Here is a 19,596-nt window from a genome sequence, read left to right on the forward strand (position 1 = left end):
CATTTAGTTGATGAGCCATTTGCAAGATTACCCTTCCAAGTACCAAAATTCATAGTAACTCTTATCTTATTGGAGGCTAAGGTATAAATTTTTGGAAATTGAATGGAAAAAGGCTAATCCTCGAACCACATATCACTCCCAAAAAGAATGGACTTGTCATTGCCTAGTAGAAAATCAAAGTTAGAGATCACCCAATCATGAAAAGGATTATAAGGTTTAAGAGGGTTAGCGATGTCTCTCCATATGGTTGAGGGCCTACATGTGGGAGTAGTTGGGATAAGAGCTCACAAGTTCATTTTATTGTTAGCAACTAGCACCTTTCTCCATAGACATTGTGGCTCATTGGCATATCGCCAAAGCCATTTGTTAAGAAAGACGCGATTCTTGAGTCTCAAATCAACAATGCCAAAACCACCATTACTTTTGGCTCTAGAAACCATGGTCCAATAAAAAAGTGAATTTTTGTTTTCTCCTCACAACTTGACCAAAGGAAATCTCTCTAAATTTTTTTTGAGTTTGGATTTAATATTAACTGGCATCTTTAAGGATGGAAAGGTAATAATAAAGTGACAAGCTTTATTATTACCCAAAGTTAGAGATCACCCAATCATGAAAAGGATTAGAAGGTTTAAGAGGGTTAGCGATGTCTCTCCATATGGTTGAGGGCCTACATGTGGGAGTAGTTGGGATAAGAGCTCACAAGTTCATTTTATTGTTAGCAACTAGCACCTTTCTCCATAGACATTGTGGCTCATTGGCATATCGCCAAAGCCATTTGTTAAGAAAGACGCGATTCTTGAGTCTTAAATCAACAATGCCAAAACCACCATTACTTTTGGCTCTAGAAACCATGGTCCAATAAAAAAGTGAATTTTTGTTTTCTGCTCACAACTTGACCAAAGGAAATCTCTCTAAATTTTTTTTGAGTTTGGATTTAATATTAACTGGCATCTTTAAGGATGGAAAGGTAATAATAAAGTGACAAGCTTTCAAGAATTGATCTAATAGGTGTTAATCTTCTTCCGATCAATAAATAATGCCCCCTCAACTAGCCAACTAGGTGTGGAAACGCTTGATGATGACCGACTACCATTTAGACAAAGAGTTGGTGAGTGTGCCAAGAAGAAGACCAAGGTAGCTTTTTGGGAAAATGTCTAGTTTGCATCCTAGAGAGGTTGCCCATTAGTGCAAATCAAGCTATGAAACATTGATGCCAATGAGACTGCTCTTGGAAAAATTGATTTTTGCCTACAGACAGCTTAAAAGCCTTAAGAATTCTAGTCACATTTTTTTATTTGCTCCAATCGTGGCTTACAAAACAAAATGGTGTCATTAGTGAATTAAAGGTGAACAATAAGGGGGGTGGTTGTGATGGACAGTTAAGCCTTCAAAAATATTAGCAAAAGCTTGATCTATTGCACATCTTTAAACTATAAATCAAGCCACACTTTGTGATTACTTGTGAAAACTTCAAAATCCTCTTGGAGGCAAACGGTGATGAGGATCGTGTTGCCTCCTATTGGTTTAATGGCACATTGAAATGCTTTCGAGGCAAACGCATCTTGTAGGGTGTAATAGTCCACATAACTAATCAAAGTACCCACAACATTTCTCCTAAGCCAACTCAGGTCTTCTTGGGTGGCTTCAATGACATGGAATGCATGGGGTTACAGGCATGTGATTGCGAAAAGTTGAGGTTGCTATTAAGGACCTCTTTGTAGGACCTACCATCTCAAAGGAAGCTTGGTCGAATTCGATGCCAAACTCTTCCGGGGGGGTTAAGGGGTGGAGTGCCTCGATTTGGAGAACTTAGTGGCCGTGGGGAGGGAGGCTTATTCTCCTACTATCCCTGGCAAAGGAGTCCTCTTTCACGGCTAAAGGGAAACCATCTAACCTTCTACCATTCTCATAAATTTTGAACACACATAAATTTGGAAGAGCATGAGATGAGATGAGATCTTAGATGGATTTGAATTGAACTGGAAAAGTATTAGTGTATTACTACATGCAATCAATCACTGTTGCAGCAAATGAGTTTGAAATTCATTCATCGATAGTAATATAGATAGCAATGCTGCTAAGAGTCATGTGTGCCGCCACTAGGCATTGGAGTCAATGCTTATTCTTTGCTTCTGCCAACGGCCTATGAATGGTTAATTCTATTTTGTCATAGCTAATTTTATTTTGTCAATGTTTATGGGTCCAATTCCACAAACAAAAGGAAAATAAAAGCAATTACATTTATTTTATTTAATGTTACGTTGACTTTTAAAATTGACGTAAATGAGAGAAGAAAACACAAGGAAGAGATGCAAAGCATAAAATAGGTAAAAGGGATTTAATATTTTTTGGTTATGGTGTGAATATATTTCCTACTTTTTGACTTTTAGAATTATGGCAAAACCATTTGCTTCAGGCAACAAGCTAATATATGATTGAGGGCCTTAAGTAGCCAGCTCCAATGTGAACAATCTTTAATTGTTCGACTTTTACGGAACAATATCCCTGTGCTTGACCCCCATTTCCGGGTTAAATTCAAAGAATGTTCCTACGCAAATCGTTCCGAATTTCTAATTAAAGGGCATTTGTGAAACATTCAAAGGATATTTTGAGTGTAAAAGATCTTTTATTCTTATAGGGGAAAACACCCTTGGAATTTTAGAAGGAATTTAGACAACCAAACATTGAGCTAAAGGTAAATATTAAGACGAGAAAAAGAATAAAACTGGGAAATAAGCATCCTTGGCAACCTCCCAGAATTACTTCAGCTTTGCAAATAGCTTTGGCGCCACCTGCATTAATTGCATAGCACCAAATTCAAACCACAAACTACAAAAAAAGCAACCAAACTAAAGCAGTTAAGACAACTTACACATTTATCAACACAAGTCCAGTAGTCAAAGTATTGTCCTGTGCAGTGCTTGCTTCCACTTTCATCACCCGAAACCCTCTTAGCACATTCCTGCAATAAGCATAATAAGCTTACATCATATAAGCATAGTTTTAAAGGACAAAGTAAAGTGGGAAAAACGTAAGAATTGTCAAGTCCAATTTCAGTACTAATCACTAAGCAAATAACAACAACTTTCTAATGACAAAGATTAAATTCAAAAAGAAAGAAGAAACCCAAAGTTTAAATGGAGAATTTGAATGGTAAAAGACATTTTTGTGATTCCAAACTCTACTTATATACCTATTTAAAACATAAATATTAGTGCAGATATGGTTTCGATTGCCATAACGATTGCGACTGATGCTTTTGTTTGACATTAGCAGCATATGCTAAAAGCCTATATATATGGATGACATAAATCCAAACTACCATAAATCATTGGTAGCAACTAGCAACCTTAATATGATTTAATTTTATTTTTTTCTGATAATCAAGTTAAGCGAGGAGGGATTCAAACCATTTTAACATGCCAAAAAGCTGCAAACAAGTTGCCTTCGCTTTGGCCAACTTCTTCTTTGTAATGTACTATTATTTATGAAAACATGTTATTTGCTAGAACTGCAAGGTATCACTTGCTTTTATATGTTTATCACTTTGCTAAAATGGAAGATAAAGAAAATGGACATGGTTGAAGATCCAAAGTGAAAAAATACTTCACTCCATAATCATGCATAGGCTTTGCACATTGCGATTTGCAAATGTCCTCAAGGTATTTCTTTTGATCCGTTGGTTCCTCGTCAGCCCTGCACCACTTATCAAGTAAGAATTGCCTACACAATCTAAAATTGAAGAAACCATAATTTGCCAATAGATCAGTATTATGTCATCTTTGAATCAAATCAAAGTGACTAATTTTTCAGTCAACTATATAATTAACATTGCTTTTCAAAAAAAAAACTATATAAATAACATCAGCAAAATTAAAGCAACCTTAAGCAAAAGCATTAAAGATGGTTAAATTTACCCAAAAAAAAAAAAAAAACTCACATGTTGGGGAAATTTTGTAGGACAGTCAATTGTCAAATGGGCCTCTTAACTTGCTTACTGCACAAGGAACACTATCATCAACGAAGATGCAAGAAATCATGGAAAGACAATTTTTTCATGGAAATGATGATGATGATGATCATAAAATTTAAATAATCTGGAGATTGGGGGAAACTACTGATCTAATCCAGCAATTGAAGCATGAATTAAAAGAAAGTGAAGATTGGAGAAAGAATGTTACCTTGTATGGAGATGCGCAGAAACAGGCCTAGGTTTGTTGGTTGTTACTAACAAAATGCAAACGTAACAATTGCTAGTTGTAGACTAATTAAATGCAAAGACACTTGCATTGGGCCGCCCTTTCTTTCTTCCTACTTGGGCTGAAATAGCACAGCCAACCAAAATCCTTTTTCCCAATAAAACTATCTTATCTTACTTCTCTATGACTTGATCGTATTAAAATGGATATTATATTTTACACAATATATTAATTACAAATTAATGTGATATTTTCTTTCTAACAACTTTTGAACATTTGCTATGTGGCAAGGAAACTGAAGGTTAGCTGCTTTAATTCCGCTAGTAATTTTCACTCTCTTGCCTTTGATTCTTTGCTAATTGCTTTTTCAAATATGATAGGCTGGATGCTTTGGTGCTTACGGTGATGCTCCAAGTGCCGTTTTTCACAGTATTATTAATCCAACACAGCATACCGGAGTAGTCATCCAAGAGCTGACTAGATAAATAGTACCGCAGCTACAATGGTCCAAAGCAAAAATGCATACAGGATTGTGTGATTGTATCGATTACAAAGCTTGATTCAGCCAAACTGGAGACACTGACATGGACAGCTCATATCAATTATTAACGGTAAAATGAAGTATAATCTGGTCAAAACAATTTCATTCATTTCAGCCCCAGCACCAGTAATGGCATGGCATAACTGGCCTTTCATGTGCAAATGGTCTACATTATCAACTTAAGCAGCCAGTGAAAAGAGTTGCTCCCATTGTCCCTCTCGCCAAAAGGATGAGATTGAAATAGTAGATCATACAAATATATCAACAAAGTCTATTGCCTAATCATCTAAAAATGTGCAAATATTCCACACTTTATTGTTTAGAGGGTCAATGATACAGCATTAGCAGCTTAGTAGCAAATTTGACAAAAGGTGATTCCTTCCCAGAAAGTGTGCTTGAAACTTCGTTCTCCTCATCAAGCAGTCCGAAGAGGTGGAGAAACCAGTATGACTCCATCTCCTCTAACAAAGAGAAATGGAACCGTGCGCCTTGTAGTCTGAGATTGAGGGGAAAAAATTGGGTCATCATCCAAAATCGTGAAACAACAAACCCAAATTTCTTTTTTAATTCAGAAACTCATTTCACTTGAAAATCTCCAGTTCATGTTTGCTTTCATTGCAAATCCAGAATCTTGTATTACCAAGAGAAAATAGTTGATTTGTTCATCACTTGACAAAAACAATTTGAAAGGTTTTCCTTCATTAGTATCCTTGTAAGGAATCATAGTCAAAACTGATCAATTAAATTCAGTATGAGTGTGATTTGTATTCATGAGGAAGCACTCTTTCTTCTAATGAAAGTAGAAACAAGTTTCAATGAGAAGTTAAAACAATTTTATAAATGCTAACACTAAATAAAGCATCCTTCAGGGCAAATATCAGGGGGAAGGGGTGTTACTGAAACAACATATCATAGCTCTTCAAGTTACCAATTGTCACTACAGCCAAAACTTATTAAACTCAGCAATTATCCCTACTTATATATTAGCTTTCAAATAAATATTACTCAAATTCCAAATTAAGGGACCAGTGAAACAATAACTTACCCGAACAATCTCTTCATAGGTTTCATCATCTATTTCAACCGTGGTAACGATCTCTTCAACATCCCCTAGAATCATATTCAAATGCTGATCATAAGCCTGCAAGCCACGTTAGAGAAGACATAGGCATCAAAATGAGGAGCTACAAGGTTCTGAACATTATGGCCGATCATATCAGCAAGTGGTAAGAATATAATAATAAATTAATACCATTAAGCATAACAAAGTCTTTTTAAATAATCAAAGTGATCTGTATTCATATCATTGCCTACACTTCACATGGTAAAATGGCTAGAATTAAGCAAATAAGCCTCACCACAGAACATTAACTCTAAAAAAATATTATAACAGATGAATGGCCGCATGCAGTAAAACCAGTGAATGGATATTAACAATAACTACAAAATCATGTTGTACATGTTCTGATTAAACCAGCACTCCAAACCCCAATACAACTAGTTGTCTATACAACCACTGCATTTGTGGATAAAAATAATAAAGTATCATTTTTTATCATTAAAAAAATATGAAAACACTACAAAAGAAATTAAGTAGCAGTTCATCAACTATCATGTTATATAAAGAAATAATTAAAAGAGAGAATAAGTAGGAAGATATAAACATATAGAGTTAGTTAAAGGGAGATAGGAAGAAAAAAAGTAGGAAAAAGTTGGAGTCAAGAAACATGACAACTCCATTTTCATTTTTAAAATCATACTGTTCTGATACGACACAACCTCAGACAGCAGCTTAAATCGATACTGAGTTGGTATGACCAACAGATATCAGGTAGCTAATAGTAAAAAGTTAGATACACAGACTTACATGGAAGAACAGAGTGATCAGAAAGACAAAAATAGAAATTAGATAGCATCCTACATAAAACTTTCACATTTAACAACTAACCAATAAACTGACTGACAAGTCTAACCACAAAATAATTTCCATCTCAAGCTGTCCATAAACAGAACATTTACTCATTACCCAAAATTTTGCATCATGGCAACAACTCAATTTCACAAGACAGTCACTAAATTTCGGGGGGAAAAGGAATACTGTTTAGACATTATTTGCCCATACTCATGCAATGATATTTCCATAAATAAAGAACATAAGTTTGCAATATCCTCGAGGGCTAGTTCATACTTATTAAACCTAAAAAAAAACCCGAAATAAGGAACCCTAAAAAAGAATTTTAAACATTAAAAATTCAAGGTGCAAGAACAGCGAACCCTAGAGTTTTATATGAAAGTGAAAAAAGAAAACATACATGGAGCTTGCCACGGAGCTCACGATCAGAACGGAGCTTGACGTAAATACGCTCGTCGAGGCTGAGCCTTATCAGATCCAAAGGCTCCTTCACCGCGCTCTCGTCCTCGCTTGCCATTCTCTCGCTCTTTCTTTTGCTCCTTCTACAGTAACAGTAAACAAAAGGGTTTTAGTCCTAGGCAGCAAAACATTGACTCCTTGAAAGGACCCGAATAAATCTAGCAAAACCCGTTAACCCAATTTAATTCTGCTGTCATTTTGGTTTCATTTTTTTATTTTTTTTTATTTTTTGGGTTTCGGATTCTGAATGGGCTTAACTTTTACAATTTCAAGCTAACTTTGAGTTGGAAGCCTCTAAAGCACTAAAAATTCAACCCATTTTCTAGTAATAAATCCAAATTTTATACTTACAATTTTGTTAACCAATTAAAATTTTAATAACTAATTATAATTTTATTTAATTAAATCCAAATTTTAATAAGTAATTAGAAAAGGGAGTAGCTAACTTACACGAAAACTCAAATAATTTATATAAAACAAATGGTGGATTTTGTGTGTATTTGAAGATTTTTGAGTTATAAATATTAATTCAGTGTAGCACGTTACTAATACAAAGTATAATGTAAAAATCATAAATTAAATCAATTTACTTATTTTTATTTAATTTGAATAGTGAAAACCCAAATCAAAAGTCAATAATAATAATAATAATGTGTTAACTTTTAGAATCTGTGTAGTTCACAGTGATAACTTTATTAATAAAATTTATATATATATATAGTGAATAGTTGCATCTAATGAAAATTATTTATAAATATGGATGATGACGCACACTTAACTTAGGACGGGTGAAACCCAATGCTAATAAAATTGCAACTATTAAACATATTTTATTAAATTATTGCGATGCATACAAGACTATTCCAAGAAAGAAGATGCCACCATCCCAAGTTGTAAGAATTTTTTACAAGAATAATCAATCAATTATGCAGCCCATCACATGCTATTTGCTTTGGCTTTTCCTTCATCAAGTTGGACTCTAATTTAACTTCGATATTGACTTTACTCGTTATATGAAACGGACAATGAATGGAATAAAGGTTTACAACATTTCTCTATCAACGAATATTAGTACAACTTCTTATGCCTTATTTCAATTTGAAGCAAAATAAGTATAAACCTTTATATAACTTCATAAAATAAATCAGATTTAATCTATTTTGCTGACAATTGAGATGATCATCTTATATCCAAAAAATATTATACCAAAATAATTATAACTTCATCAAATTCAATTGAATTCCTTTTTAATTAATAGTGATAAAATAATATCCCAGGTATTATTCAACCATTCTAATCAAAGATGGTTCATCAATCCCAAAATTGTTAGATGCTTCAATTTTCAAAAGCATTTACTTGAATAGGAATACTCTTTAAAAAGCGTACCTATTTGGCGTAATACCTTAAAGTCTATAGAAGAAAGCTGCCAATTATGAATAGTTAAAACTATCTATGATGTTTTCAATTTTCAATTCACTTTTCTAGTTTGGCGTTAGGGAAATTTAATGTTAATGGTATTTGAATGTTGTTATAAATATATTTGTCAATGTCAATTATGTTTGGATTCAAGAAGTTCAAATTAAGTCAAACAACCAAACAGACCAAAAACAAAAAGTATAATCTAATTTGAACTCTTAGATTGAATTAGATTAGAATTATGATTCAAAGGGTTGTTTACCTATAAATAAGTCCTTCACTTGTAAAAATACACTTCAATAAGATATTTCTTTCACTTGTAAAGATACACTTTAATAAGATATTTCTTACTCCCTCTAAAAATACTTTCTTTAAAGGTATTCTTTTTTTAAAAAGTCGTTCTTTCAGTTTATATTTTATAATATATCATCAGCATAATTCTTTAAGCTCTCAAGTTTTGGTATCATTTAGTTTTTATCATCATCTCAAAGTTGAAGTTCCAGTCCTTGCATCCTTCAAAAAAGATTTTAACGGTTGGTCTTTGATTTTTTATTTTAGCAAATCAAGTAAGTGACTTGATATCTCTTTGAGATTTTTATTCTCTGAGAATCAACTTAAATATGAATTTATTACCATGTAGTATATATTATATTTTGCCCTTTGATTGGAAAGTGAATTTATTATTATATAATATGTATCATATTTTGTCCCTTGATTTATTAAATTAGAATGTGAATTTCTATAATGTAGTATGTATCATATTTTATCTCTTGATTTATTAAATCGGATTGAGCATGCAATATATATAAAAATATATGATCTTTTTATTCTGTGATTGAAATATGATTTGTTCAATGCATGATTTCTTTGTTTTAAATTTCAAATATGATTATACTCGGTATATGTAATTCTATCTTTGTTAATATGAGATTTTGCAAAAGACATTTTGAATTGAACATATGAAACTAACTTTATATGATATCTAACTTTATATGATATATATTTTATAATCAGTGAAAAATACTATATTTTTGGTAATTTGAAAAGTACATTTTATTTTAAATTTCATGTCTTTTTGTAGTTGAGTAAAATAATGACCTACTAATAAAAAAATATGAACTCCATCCATTCCTTGAAGTAAATATGGCATCATTTAATAGTTTATGGTCATAGATGTGGAAAAAGTCACCATAATTATTGTAATTGTGGTAATTACACTAATCACTATTGTAATAATAAGAACATCTTTACCTACCAAAAGTGGATGGATATGTTTAACCACCACGAATGGATGAATACCTTTAAGTACCACGAGTGGACAATTACTTTTAATCACTAAGGGTAGATGAATAGTGAAGAGATATAAGAAAAAAAACAAAAGTGGAAGTAATAAAAAGGAATATAGAAAATGTCTTATCATCGATATGGCATGAAAAACCATTGGTCACATACCTTTTGTATATTAAAATATCTTATTAAACTTTATCAAGTATCACTAAAAGCTAAAAGAAAAAAAAATTGAAGCAAATTTTGTTCAAAACGATTTTAACCATGGTCAAGTTGATATAACACATTAGGATATTGTTGGTTTTCTTGTTCATACTAAAGGAGGAATTGATTATTTGATTAATAATGAAAATATCCAAGAATGAAATTTCTTAATACTTTGTTAGTATGTTTTAGTATAACTTTATTATAAAAATATTTTTATATGTTCTTATTATATTTAAATGATATGTTTTTATTATGTGTTTTAATGAGTAAATTATATATTTAATGTTCTCTTATTTTAACTTGTAAGTTTCTTATTATGTATCTTATCTTATTGAAAAATAAAAATATAAAAATATTGATATTCATCACATTGGATCCAAGATCAATGATGCAAATATATATCTAGCAAATATTGTTACAATATACACAATATTTAAAGATAAGAAATATTTTTCTCACTTTACAATGGAAGAAACTAATGTCAATACTTTATCTGATAGAATAAGATAAATTAAAGATTCCGAAAAAGCCAATATTTTACCATCCAAATGAATAAAGTTTATAATAGAAGGTGTATTATTTTCTACTAAATCTTAAAAAAGTTTATTATGTTTTAAAGATATTTATTTGAATGGATATCATATTGAGACAATGAATGAAAGAGACACTTAATACCTCTATGTTACATCTATTATTTCAAGCAAAAAGTGTGTGTTGAAAAAAAAATTACTCGTTTTATTCTCTAAAATGTACTACATAAAAAATTAGAATGATTGAAACTCATGCTATAATAAACTAGAATTACTAATAATTTTAATGTTTGGCATGATCAGTTGGATCATCTCAGATCAATAATGATGTTAAAAGTTATGGAAAATGAATGTGATCATCCATTGAAAAATCAGAAAATTTTTCAACCTAATTGATTCTTATGTGCTGTTTGCTCTAAAGGTAAACTAAATTATAAGGCCATCACTAGCTAAAGTTGGGATTGAATCTCCTACATTTTTTAAACATATTCAATGTGATATATATGGATTCATACATCTACTATGTGGACCATTTATATATTTTATAGTTCTAATCGATGCATCAACTAGATGGTCACATATATAGTTATTATCAACTTGCAATTTTGCATTTGTAATCATTCGTTTGCATGCACATATTCCTAATTATGCAATCAAGACTATACGTCTCTACAATGTCGGTGAATTTACATCTCAAGCTTTTAATGAATATTGTATATGTCACGACCCGGTACTCTCCTCGAGCCCGTGACAACCACTGTGATATCTCGATAGACATTCATTACCCGGAATGCCAACCGAAACCCTGCAAGGCTTTAATATTAGTTTTCTCACCTCCCTGCGAACAACAGTTGCTAATATCATATTTTTAAAAGATTATAAGCTATTTCCAAACCAAAACAATAAAAAAAATAATTTTCGTCTCACAGGGGTATTTTGGTCATTATTCTTTGAAAATTTCGAAACCATCTAAAAATGTAGTATATGAGTGAAAAATACATATTTCATAACCAAAAATAAGTTTAGATGTCTAAAACATTCATTTAAAGTGAAATGATAGCTATTAAAATAAAATAAAAATATTAAATAAAATATTCCATTTTCTTATAAAACAATATTTATAGAGTTATCCGTAAATAATTTTTGTAGTGTAAAAGCAAAATAAATTCGTTCATACAATAACACAGTGAACCAGAGTGTGTAATTTAATTTACAATGACATGTGGGCCCCCGAATGATCAAAGGTAAAGAAGGCTGCGAACCTACGATTTTTGAGGATGCAAATCCAACTGTAGCCCTCGATAAAATCAGATATCTATAAACTATCCTGAGCTTGAAATGCATGGAAAGGAGGGTGGTGAGTTTATATAAACCCAGTGAGTAAACAAACATAATATAAAATATCTAAAACCGAGTAAAAGGAGACAACTTAAAATAGTTATCGTACTATGATTCATAACATTTCAAACTCATTTCAACTAAATAAAATAAATTCATTTCACTTAAATAATCAACATGGCTTATGAATTTCTTAAAAACTTGGCTCGTGCCAAAACTCATTCTCGGGGACACCTTGGTCGAGGCATCCAACCGAGTCTGCCAAGGCTGTTAAAGAAAAGTTCATATACGCATAAAACACATTTTTATATTTAAAAGCATAGTCGTTCCTTGGCATTGGCTGAGTTCACTCTCACGTGGTGATTTATCGTGTAGTGAACTTTAAAGCTTTACCTCAAGAGTTACCCTCCGCGCCTCTCGTACCGAGGTAAAATATAACGGAGTTTACCGTGCCCCTCTAATAGGTTGGTCCACAAAAATCCGCCCATTGCAGTAAGCTAAATACATAACCTACCAAATCAATAACATTTCGGCAGCATAACATGGCTAATATAATACTATCCAGCCTGTTAAGGCAAAACAAACAATTCATACAATTTCAACACAATTTCTAATTCAGCCATTCATGCCAATATCACCATAAGCCATTCAATTCAAACCATAAATTTACAACACAAACAGTCTCCAATTACTCAATTTCTAAAATCATCATTCAATTTCAAAATGATTTATAAACTCATTTCATTTAATCACATTTTACTTATAAAACATAAGGATTTACCATTTAAACTCATTTTTCTATAAAATCACAAAAATGAATAAAAACTACTTTAGATAATTAAGACGATAGTAAGGTTACTCACAATATCGAGAGTCGAAGTATTCCTAGTCCCGATCTTCGGGTACAATCCCTTTACCCTTATCGAAAGTTTCATCACCTATACACAATACACGACAAATAATTCAATATATTGTGTCATGTCATTATAAATCTATTTCAAACGCTATATGAATGCATGAAGTCGTTTGGATGGTCACTTAAAGATGGTGTTACATGTTGGTTCAATTGTGATCGGAATGGATCGATTTTCGACCTAATTCAAACTCTCCACTTTTGATTTAACCAAAACATCTAAATTGACTCCAATTATATTTATCACACTTTCAATATCCCAAAATACACCAAAGCGTCTCAATGAGCTTGACTTTCTCATTGTTATTCAACTTATTTACTAAAAGAACTATACTTTAAAATTACCATTTTCGATTTTCATCACCACCATTCATTAAATTCTAACTAAATAACACAAGATATCACAAAAATCATCATCACTAGATTCCTTATGAAATTTGGCCATGATGGGTGCATAAACACTATGGTTTTTCATACTTGATTTTTTTACACCATAAATCATTAGTTCCTAATCAAATCATTTGAAATAAAATCAAATCCACCATCAACATACCATAAGGAAGATTCGGCCAATGAGGGTGATGGAAGAACATGAATTTTTTCTTGTTTGCTTTTCATGCTACACATCACCAACCAACTAAAAACACTAGAATAACATGTTTTCTAGCTAAATCCAATATCAAAACCCCTCCCCCTATGTCCGGCCAGCAAAGGTATCTTCATGCAAATTTGATTCTCAACCATGAAAAATGATAAAGAATGCATAGGAAAGGTAGATCACAAGCTGAAATCAAGAAATTTTACCTTTACTTGCTTAATTCCTTGAAATCCACCAATATTCTCTTGAATTTTCTAACTAGGGTTTTGTTCTTTCTTTTTCTCTTTGTTCTTGGTGAGGCCGAACATATGGGAGTGAAATGGGAGAGTCATGTGCTGATTTTTAATGTAAATTATAAAGAAATGAAAGCTTGCCACTTGTCACCATTCCATTGGTCCCATCTTTAACACTTAACAACTAAGCTTTCTTTCACCACCATATAAAATATCTCAATTATCCATAATATAAAATGTTAATGGATGAAATCCTTAGGCATGACAAGTGTTGAGTGGTGTAAAATTCCAATTTTGCCCTTAGGTGGCAAAATGACCATTTTGCCCTTACGTCATGAAAATTCCCATTTGACTCCAAATCAATCCTCGAACTCCGAATCACCATATTAAGTCATTTTGGGTTTTTAAAATTCTCAATTTCATCTTAAAATCTCTATTTGGACTAGTTTGAGGCTTAATTCAGCTTAGTTGTACCACTAAGTTCACTACCGACTTTTAACGATTTTTCGGGGCTTTTGCAAGTATGCAAACATATTATCAAGCACATGTATGACATGGCCAATATTTTATAGAGTTGGGCTTGACAGTATATTAGTTGGAATGACTATTGAACAGCCTATTACTCATATTCATACACAACAGTCTAGTAGAAATATTTATTAAATACTTCTAACTGATTGTAAGACCATTTTTTTATGAAATCTAAACTCGTAATTTCTATTTGAGGGTATGCCATTTTAGATGCAGTAGCACTTGTATGCATTAAACCAACAAGTTATTATGAATTCTTCCTTATACAATTAGTTTATGGTAAAAAACCAAATGTTTCCCATCTCAAAATTTTTAGATGTGCAATATATGTTCAAATTGCTCCACCACAACGCAAAAAGACGGCTCCTCAAAGAAATAAGAATGTATGTTGGATACAAATCTCCATCTATAATTAAATATTTAGAACAATTTACAGGAGATTTATGCACAACAAGGTTTGTTGATTGTTATTTTGATGAAACAATTTTTTGAACATAAGGGAGTGAAAATAAGTAGCTGAAAAAGGAAATATCTTGGAATGTATCATCATTATCTAGTTTTGATCCTTGTACAAATTAATGTAAACTTGAAGTTCAAAATATAATTTGTTTGTAAAATATAGCAAATTCGTTGCTAGACGTATTTACTAACCTAAAGAGAATAACTAAATCTCATATACCAGTTGCAAAAGCTCTTATTAGAATTGATATCCCTCTAAGACAAGGCACACTAAAAGCGTGAGAGACCAATCGATTCCAAAGATAAAATCCTCGAAAAAGAAAAGGAGCAAATATACAAGATGGTCAAAAAGAGGAAATAGAAACTCTAGAGGAAACCAATGAGGAAAGACGCAATCAATGTGAAATTGAATTCACTTACAAAACATGAAGTTTTTGAACCTGTAGTCCATACACCAAATGGTGTAAAATTAGTGGAATATAAATGGATATTTATGTGAATACGAAATGAGAAAAATGAAATTATGAGATATATAGCATGACTTGTCGCACAAGGTTTTACCTAAATACTTGATATCGATCATGAAGAGACATATTCTTTTGTGGAAGATGCAATTACATTTCGATATGTAATTAGTTTGGTAATACATGAAAAGATTGAAATGCATCTAATGAATGTAGCTACAACCTATTTATATGGCTCACTTAATAACGATATCTATATGAAAATCTTTAAATGATTTAAGTTGCCTAAAGTACAAAATTTGAATTCTCGCGAAATTTATTCGATCAAATTAAATAAATCTTTACATATATTAAAGCAATCTAAATGCATATGGTATGATTGCCTTAGTGAATATTTGTTAAAAGAATGTTAAAAAAATGATCTTAGATACCCATGTGTTTTTATAAAGAGATTTGGATATGAATTTGTCATAATTGCTAATAACTTGAATATTATTGAAACTCCCGAAGAGTTATCAAAAGTTGTAGATTACTTAAAGAAAGAATTTGAGATGAATGACCTTAGAAAAATAAAATTTTGTTTGAGTCTTCAGATTGAGCACTTGACAAATAGAATTTTTGCCCATCAATTAAATTATATAGCAAAAATGCTAAAACAATTCTATATGGACAAAGCATATCCATTGAGTTCACCGATAGTTTTGAGGTCACTAGATATGAAAAAAGACCCTTTTCAACCTCATAAGGATGATGAAGAACTTTTTGTACCTGAAGTAATATATCTTAATGTAATTGGAGCACTGATGTATCTATTGGGATGAGCCCTACAACCAATTGAAATTTGTTAAGGCTTGATTCCAATCATACAATAATATCATTCATGTTGAATGATTAAAGGTTTTTTTCATCAATAAGACGTTAATTATAATGGGTTATATGTCTAATTGGATAAAGTCTAAGAGATTAATATGCCTTGCAAGGGAACTATAATCAGTTGTAGTTATGATATCTCTATGCATTAAAGCATAGCACTCCACACATAAGACAACTTGGTGTCTCAAGTCTAGGGAGTATTTACACAACTGACACATGAGAAGTATTGCATTGAAACTTAAGTGAAATACCAAATGCACTTCTCATGTCGAGTCATGTTCAGTGAACTTGCTTTCCTAGGCAAACACCTACATTTTAGATCCAAGTTTCTCTATACTTCAACCTATGAGATTGATTGCTTACTTCTCAAGTAAAGAACATAGAATGTACTAGTCTTTAGGTATCATTGATGTCCAGTCTCAATTATACATCGACGAAGAACATTTAGAGATTATGCTTTGATGCATAGGGATCTCATAATTTCAACCCATTACAATTCCCTTGCAAGGCATATTAATCTCATGGACTTCATCCAATTAGACATATAACCTTTTATAATTAACGTCTTATTGATGAAGGAAAACCTCTAATCATTCAACATGAATGATATTGTAGCATGATTTGAATCAAGCCTTAACCAATCTCAATTAGCTACAAGGCTCATCCCAACATCTCCCACTAACACAAAGCCAATTACTACCTCATCGTATGTAAATTCAATCCATCTAGGAATCATGTCTCCATGTCGACTAGCTTATGCCCTTCAATATGGTTAATTGCTTTTATTTGTCTTCGTTATGTCCATACATCACATCATGTCATATTACTATATCTAGATCCAATGAGACCCAGGTTTTACTAGTATGGCTCGATTGTTACATTAACAATGTTCAGAACCCTTTATTAGTCCTCTGGACTAAGAATCTAAATATCTTCCTATTAGAGCTTTTTTTAATAGCATGTATATGTCTTTATTTATATACACGTATAGCCCCTTTTTACTCCTTAGAACCAGTCCAACTAAACTATGTTGTATGCATCATATGCATATGTCACTCTGTGTTATGCCATTTGGCCCTTTGTTTTATTGTCATTGTACTCCAAGATCCTTTGTGAGAGTAATATTCAAACTCTTTTGAATATTCCATGATGTTACACATATATATACATCTCAATGTATGCTTGGAATCATATTAGTTTGAAATATCATAATGGGCTTTATATGTTAGAGAGATATGGACCAAATCATATCTCGATATGAAGTTGTTTTCTTTCTTGAATATTCATCTCTATGTTTTCTTAAGAAAGTTCCATTTTATATGAATCAATATTCAACCTTTTGATCAATTGAACATAATTCATAAATGATCAAATATCATTGCGAGGAAAAACATGAAGCATTGATAATTAAATATGATATAGTTATTCTAAATAATTATTCAAACTTGAAATAAATAAGCTTCCACATCCAAATGCTAAAGACCAATGTTTCATTAGCCATTCCCATGGAAATAACATAATTAATGTTCCAAAAGCATCCCAATAAATTATCCAACATGTCGATATAAATAAGAGTTTAATCATCCAATGTAGCATTTAGTGATTTAGGTGATCCATCCATGTGGTCACCTTCTCAATTAAGATCCTACTCATCTTTATCTTTGGTCTTTGCAATATGTCAAACATATAAGAACCAACTTTGAGGTATCATATACCTTTAATATATAAAGTAGAATTATTTAGCAAATGGTACCTAAATCAGAAACTTCGATACGCTTCTTTTTCGTGCTCACAGTAGCTAGGTACTCATTGCAGTTCCTCTTCCAATGCCCAAGTTTGCCACAATGATACTTAGGAAGTAAGCAATCGATCTTATAGGTTGAAGTATGGAGATACTTGAAACTAGAATGTAGGTACTTACCTAGGAGAGCAAGTTCACTAAACATGACCCGTCATGATAAGTGGATTTGGTATTTCACTTAAGTGTTTATGCAATACATGTGTCAATTGTGTAAATACTCTCTAAACTTGAGACACCAAGTTGTCTTATGTGTGGAGTGCTATGCTTTGATTTCATCCTTATGAGTGCCTAATCAAGGATGCCAAAACATGATGTTTTGGATATAACATAAAACATGTGAAGGCACATGAATGGTCAAAAAAGGAATCATCACCCCAAGTGATTCACTAGACTTATCCTAACAGTTTTTTGGTTGATATTAGCTTATTAAAGTCATTGACCAATGCGACTTAGAGATTATGAAAGGAGTTTCATAAGTCTCTATAAAGCTAATGATCAAATTTCAAGAACGAATATGGAGATCAATAAGAGTAGACACTGCACCATGCTTTTATCATCTCCAAGATATATAATGAGGGACTAAATTACACTGAAAGGTTGATCATTGAAAGGTTGAGTTAAACTATCTTGACTCTTCTAACATTTGGGTGACCATGATAGATTGTTAGATCCCAATCTTGGTCTATAAACTCTAGGTAGTTGATTTAATTAATGATAAATTTAAAGTAGTTTAAATTTATCTATTTCTAAGTTTGACTTAAGAATTATGTATTAAGTTCATTTCCAACATGTTAGAAGTCTAATGGGTTACACACCTAAAATGAATGTTAAAAATAAAATAGGAGAGGTGATTAAGTTGAACTTAATCAAATTAGAAGTTATGAGCTTCTCAAGTACTTGATTAAAATTGTTTAATTAAGTTGTTGGGCTTAATTAATTAAATTGTTTAATTAAGTTATTGGGCCTAATTGATTAAATTAATTAATTAAGTTAACTGGGCTTCTTAAGGACTTGATTAAATTGTTTAATCAAATTATTGGATTAATTAGCAATTACACAATAGCTTTGTAATTAGGGTTTAAAATTAATCCATGGTATAAATACCTTGTTATAACCTCCAAAGAAAAATAAGAGAGTGGCTAAAAAATTAGAAGAATGGCACACTAGAAATTCCTTTGTCCTTACCGCCCCTTATGTGAAGAAAAATATTTTTTATTCACTTGATTTCTTTTGTGTGTGCAGTCTCAAAATTTTGTGTGGATTATGAGTTTATAAAACTCATCTTTACTAGCACATTGTCAAGGCATAGCACTCCCACTCCTTAAAGAAAGATTTTCTAATTCATTAGTGTGAATTACCATTAAAGGTTGCAGAAGGATTCCTTGAACAGCTTTGGTTTGTAACAACCAAGCTGAGGTGGTTGAGCTTCTTAAAGGCTAATTTAGTGGTTAACAAAGGATTCATCAACCTTTGTTATTTAGGTAAAGTGATATGATCATATATTTTATTTATTAATCTAATTGTGTACTCAATTTGGCAAAGAAGAGATCCTAAGAAGTTGAGGCGTAATTAAATCTATTAATTTTATTTTCATTGCTTTTTATTGTTTATGATGCATGATCAGCCCTCACCCAATAGGATCTTGGTAGCAATACATGACCTGATATATCAATTGTTATAAATTTATTAGCAAGATATAGTTCTTTTCCAACTCAAAGACATTGGAATGGAGTTAAACATATGCTTCAATATCTTTAAGGCATAATGAACATGGGCTTATATTACTCAAATGTATCAAAACTAAATTTAATTGGTTATACAAATGTAGAATATTC

The 19,596-nt window shown here is 31.7% G+C and overlaps 2 protein-coding genes across 2 annotated transcripts; both read right to left on the reverse strand.

The window, feature by feature from the left end:
• Positions 1–2,606: 2,606 nt before the first annotated feature.
• LOC18592601 (cytochrome b-c1 complex subunit 6-1, mitochondrial-like) lies at positions 2,607–4,248 on the reverse strand. Its single transcript, XM_007019416.3, has 5 exons — positions 4,182–4,248; positions 3,941–3,997; positions 3,612–3,696; positions 2,873–2,962; positions 2,607–2,792 (listed from the first exon to the last, which is right to left on the reverse strand). Coding segments are annotated over exons 2-5 (210 nt in total). The 5' UTR covers positions 3,943–3,997; positions 4,182–4,248; the 3' UTR covers positions 2,607–2,759.
• Positions 4,249–4,828: 580 nt separating this feature from the next.
• LOC18592602 (sm-like protein LSM3B) lies at positions 4,829–7,248 on the reverse strand. Its single transcript, XM_007019417.3, has 3 exons — positions 7,053–7,248; positions 5,786–5,881; positions 4,829–5,236 (listed from the first exon to the last, which is right to left on the reverse strand). Exons 1-3 carry the CDS (start codon positions 7,167–7,169, stop codon positions 5,156–5,158), a joined length of 294 nt encoding a protein of 97 aa, XP_007019479.1. The 5' UTR covers positions 7,170–7,248; the 3' UTR covers positions 4,829–5,155.
• Between the last annotated feature and the right edge of the window lie 12,348 nt (positions 7,249–19,596).

This window comes from Theobroma cacao, chromosome 8 (assembly GCF_053813885.1).
Source record: "Theobroma cacao isolate CCN51 chromosome 8, ASM5381388v1, whole genome shotgun sequence".
Lineage (NCBI taxonomy): Eukaryota > Viridiplantae > Streptophyta > Magnoliopsida > Malvales > Malvaceae > Theobroma > Theobroma cacao.

Bases quoted from the DNA above. Each gene is read 5' to 3' on its own strand.
- LOC18592601 (XM_007019416.3), bottom strand. The intron at 2,963-3,611 runs GTGAAGTATTTT...TGCTTATTGCAG, and splicing joins AGCCTATGCATGATTATGGA to GAATGTGCTAAGAGGGTTTC. The intron at 2,793-2,872 runs GTAAGTTGTCTT...CAATTAATGCAG, and splicing joins GGACTTGTGTTGATAAATGT to GTGGCGCCAAAGCTATTTGC.
- LOC18592602 (XM_007019417.3), bottom strand. From the start codon at position 7,169: ATGGCAAGCGAGGACGAGAGCGCGGTGAAGGAGCCTTTGGATCTGATA. The intron at 5,882-7,052 runs GTATGTTTTCTT...CGTGGCTTGCAG, and splicing joins AGCTCCGTGGCAAGCTCCAT to GCTTATGATCAGCATTTGAA. The intron at 5,237-5,785 runs GTAAGTTATTGT...CCTCAATCTCAG, and splicing joins CCTATGAAGAGATTGTTCGG to ACTACAAGGCGCACGGTTCC.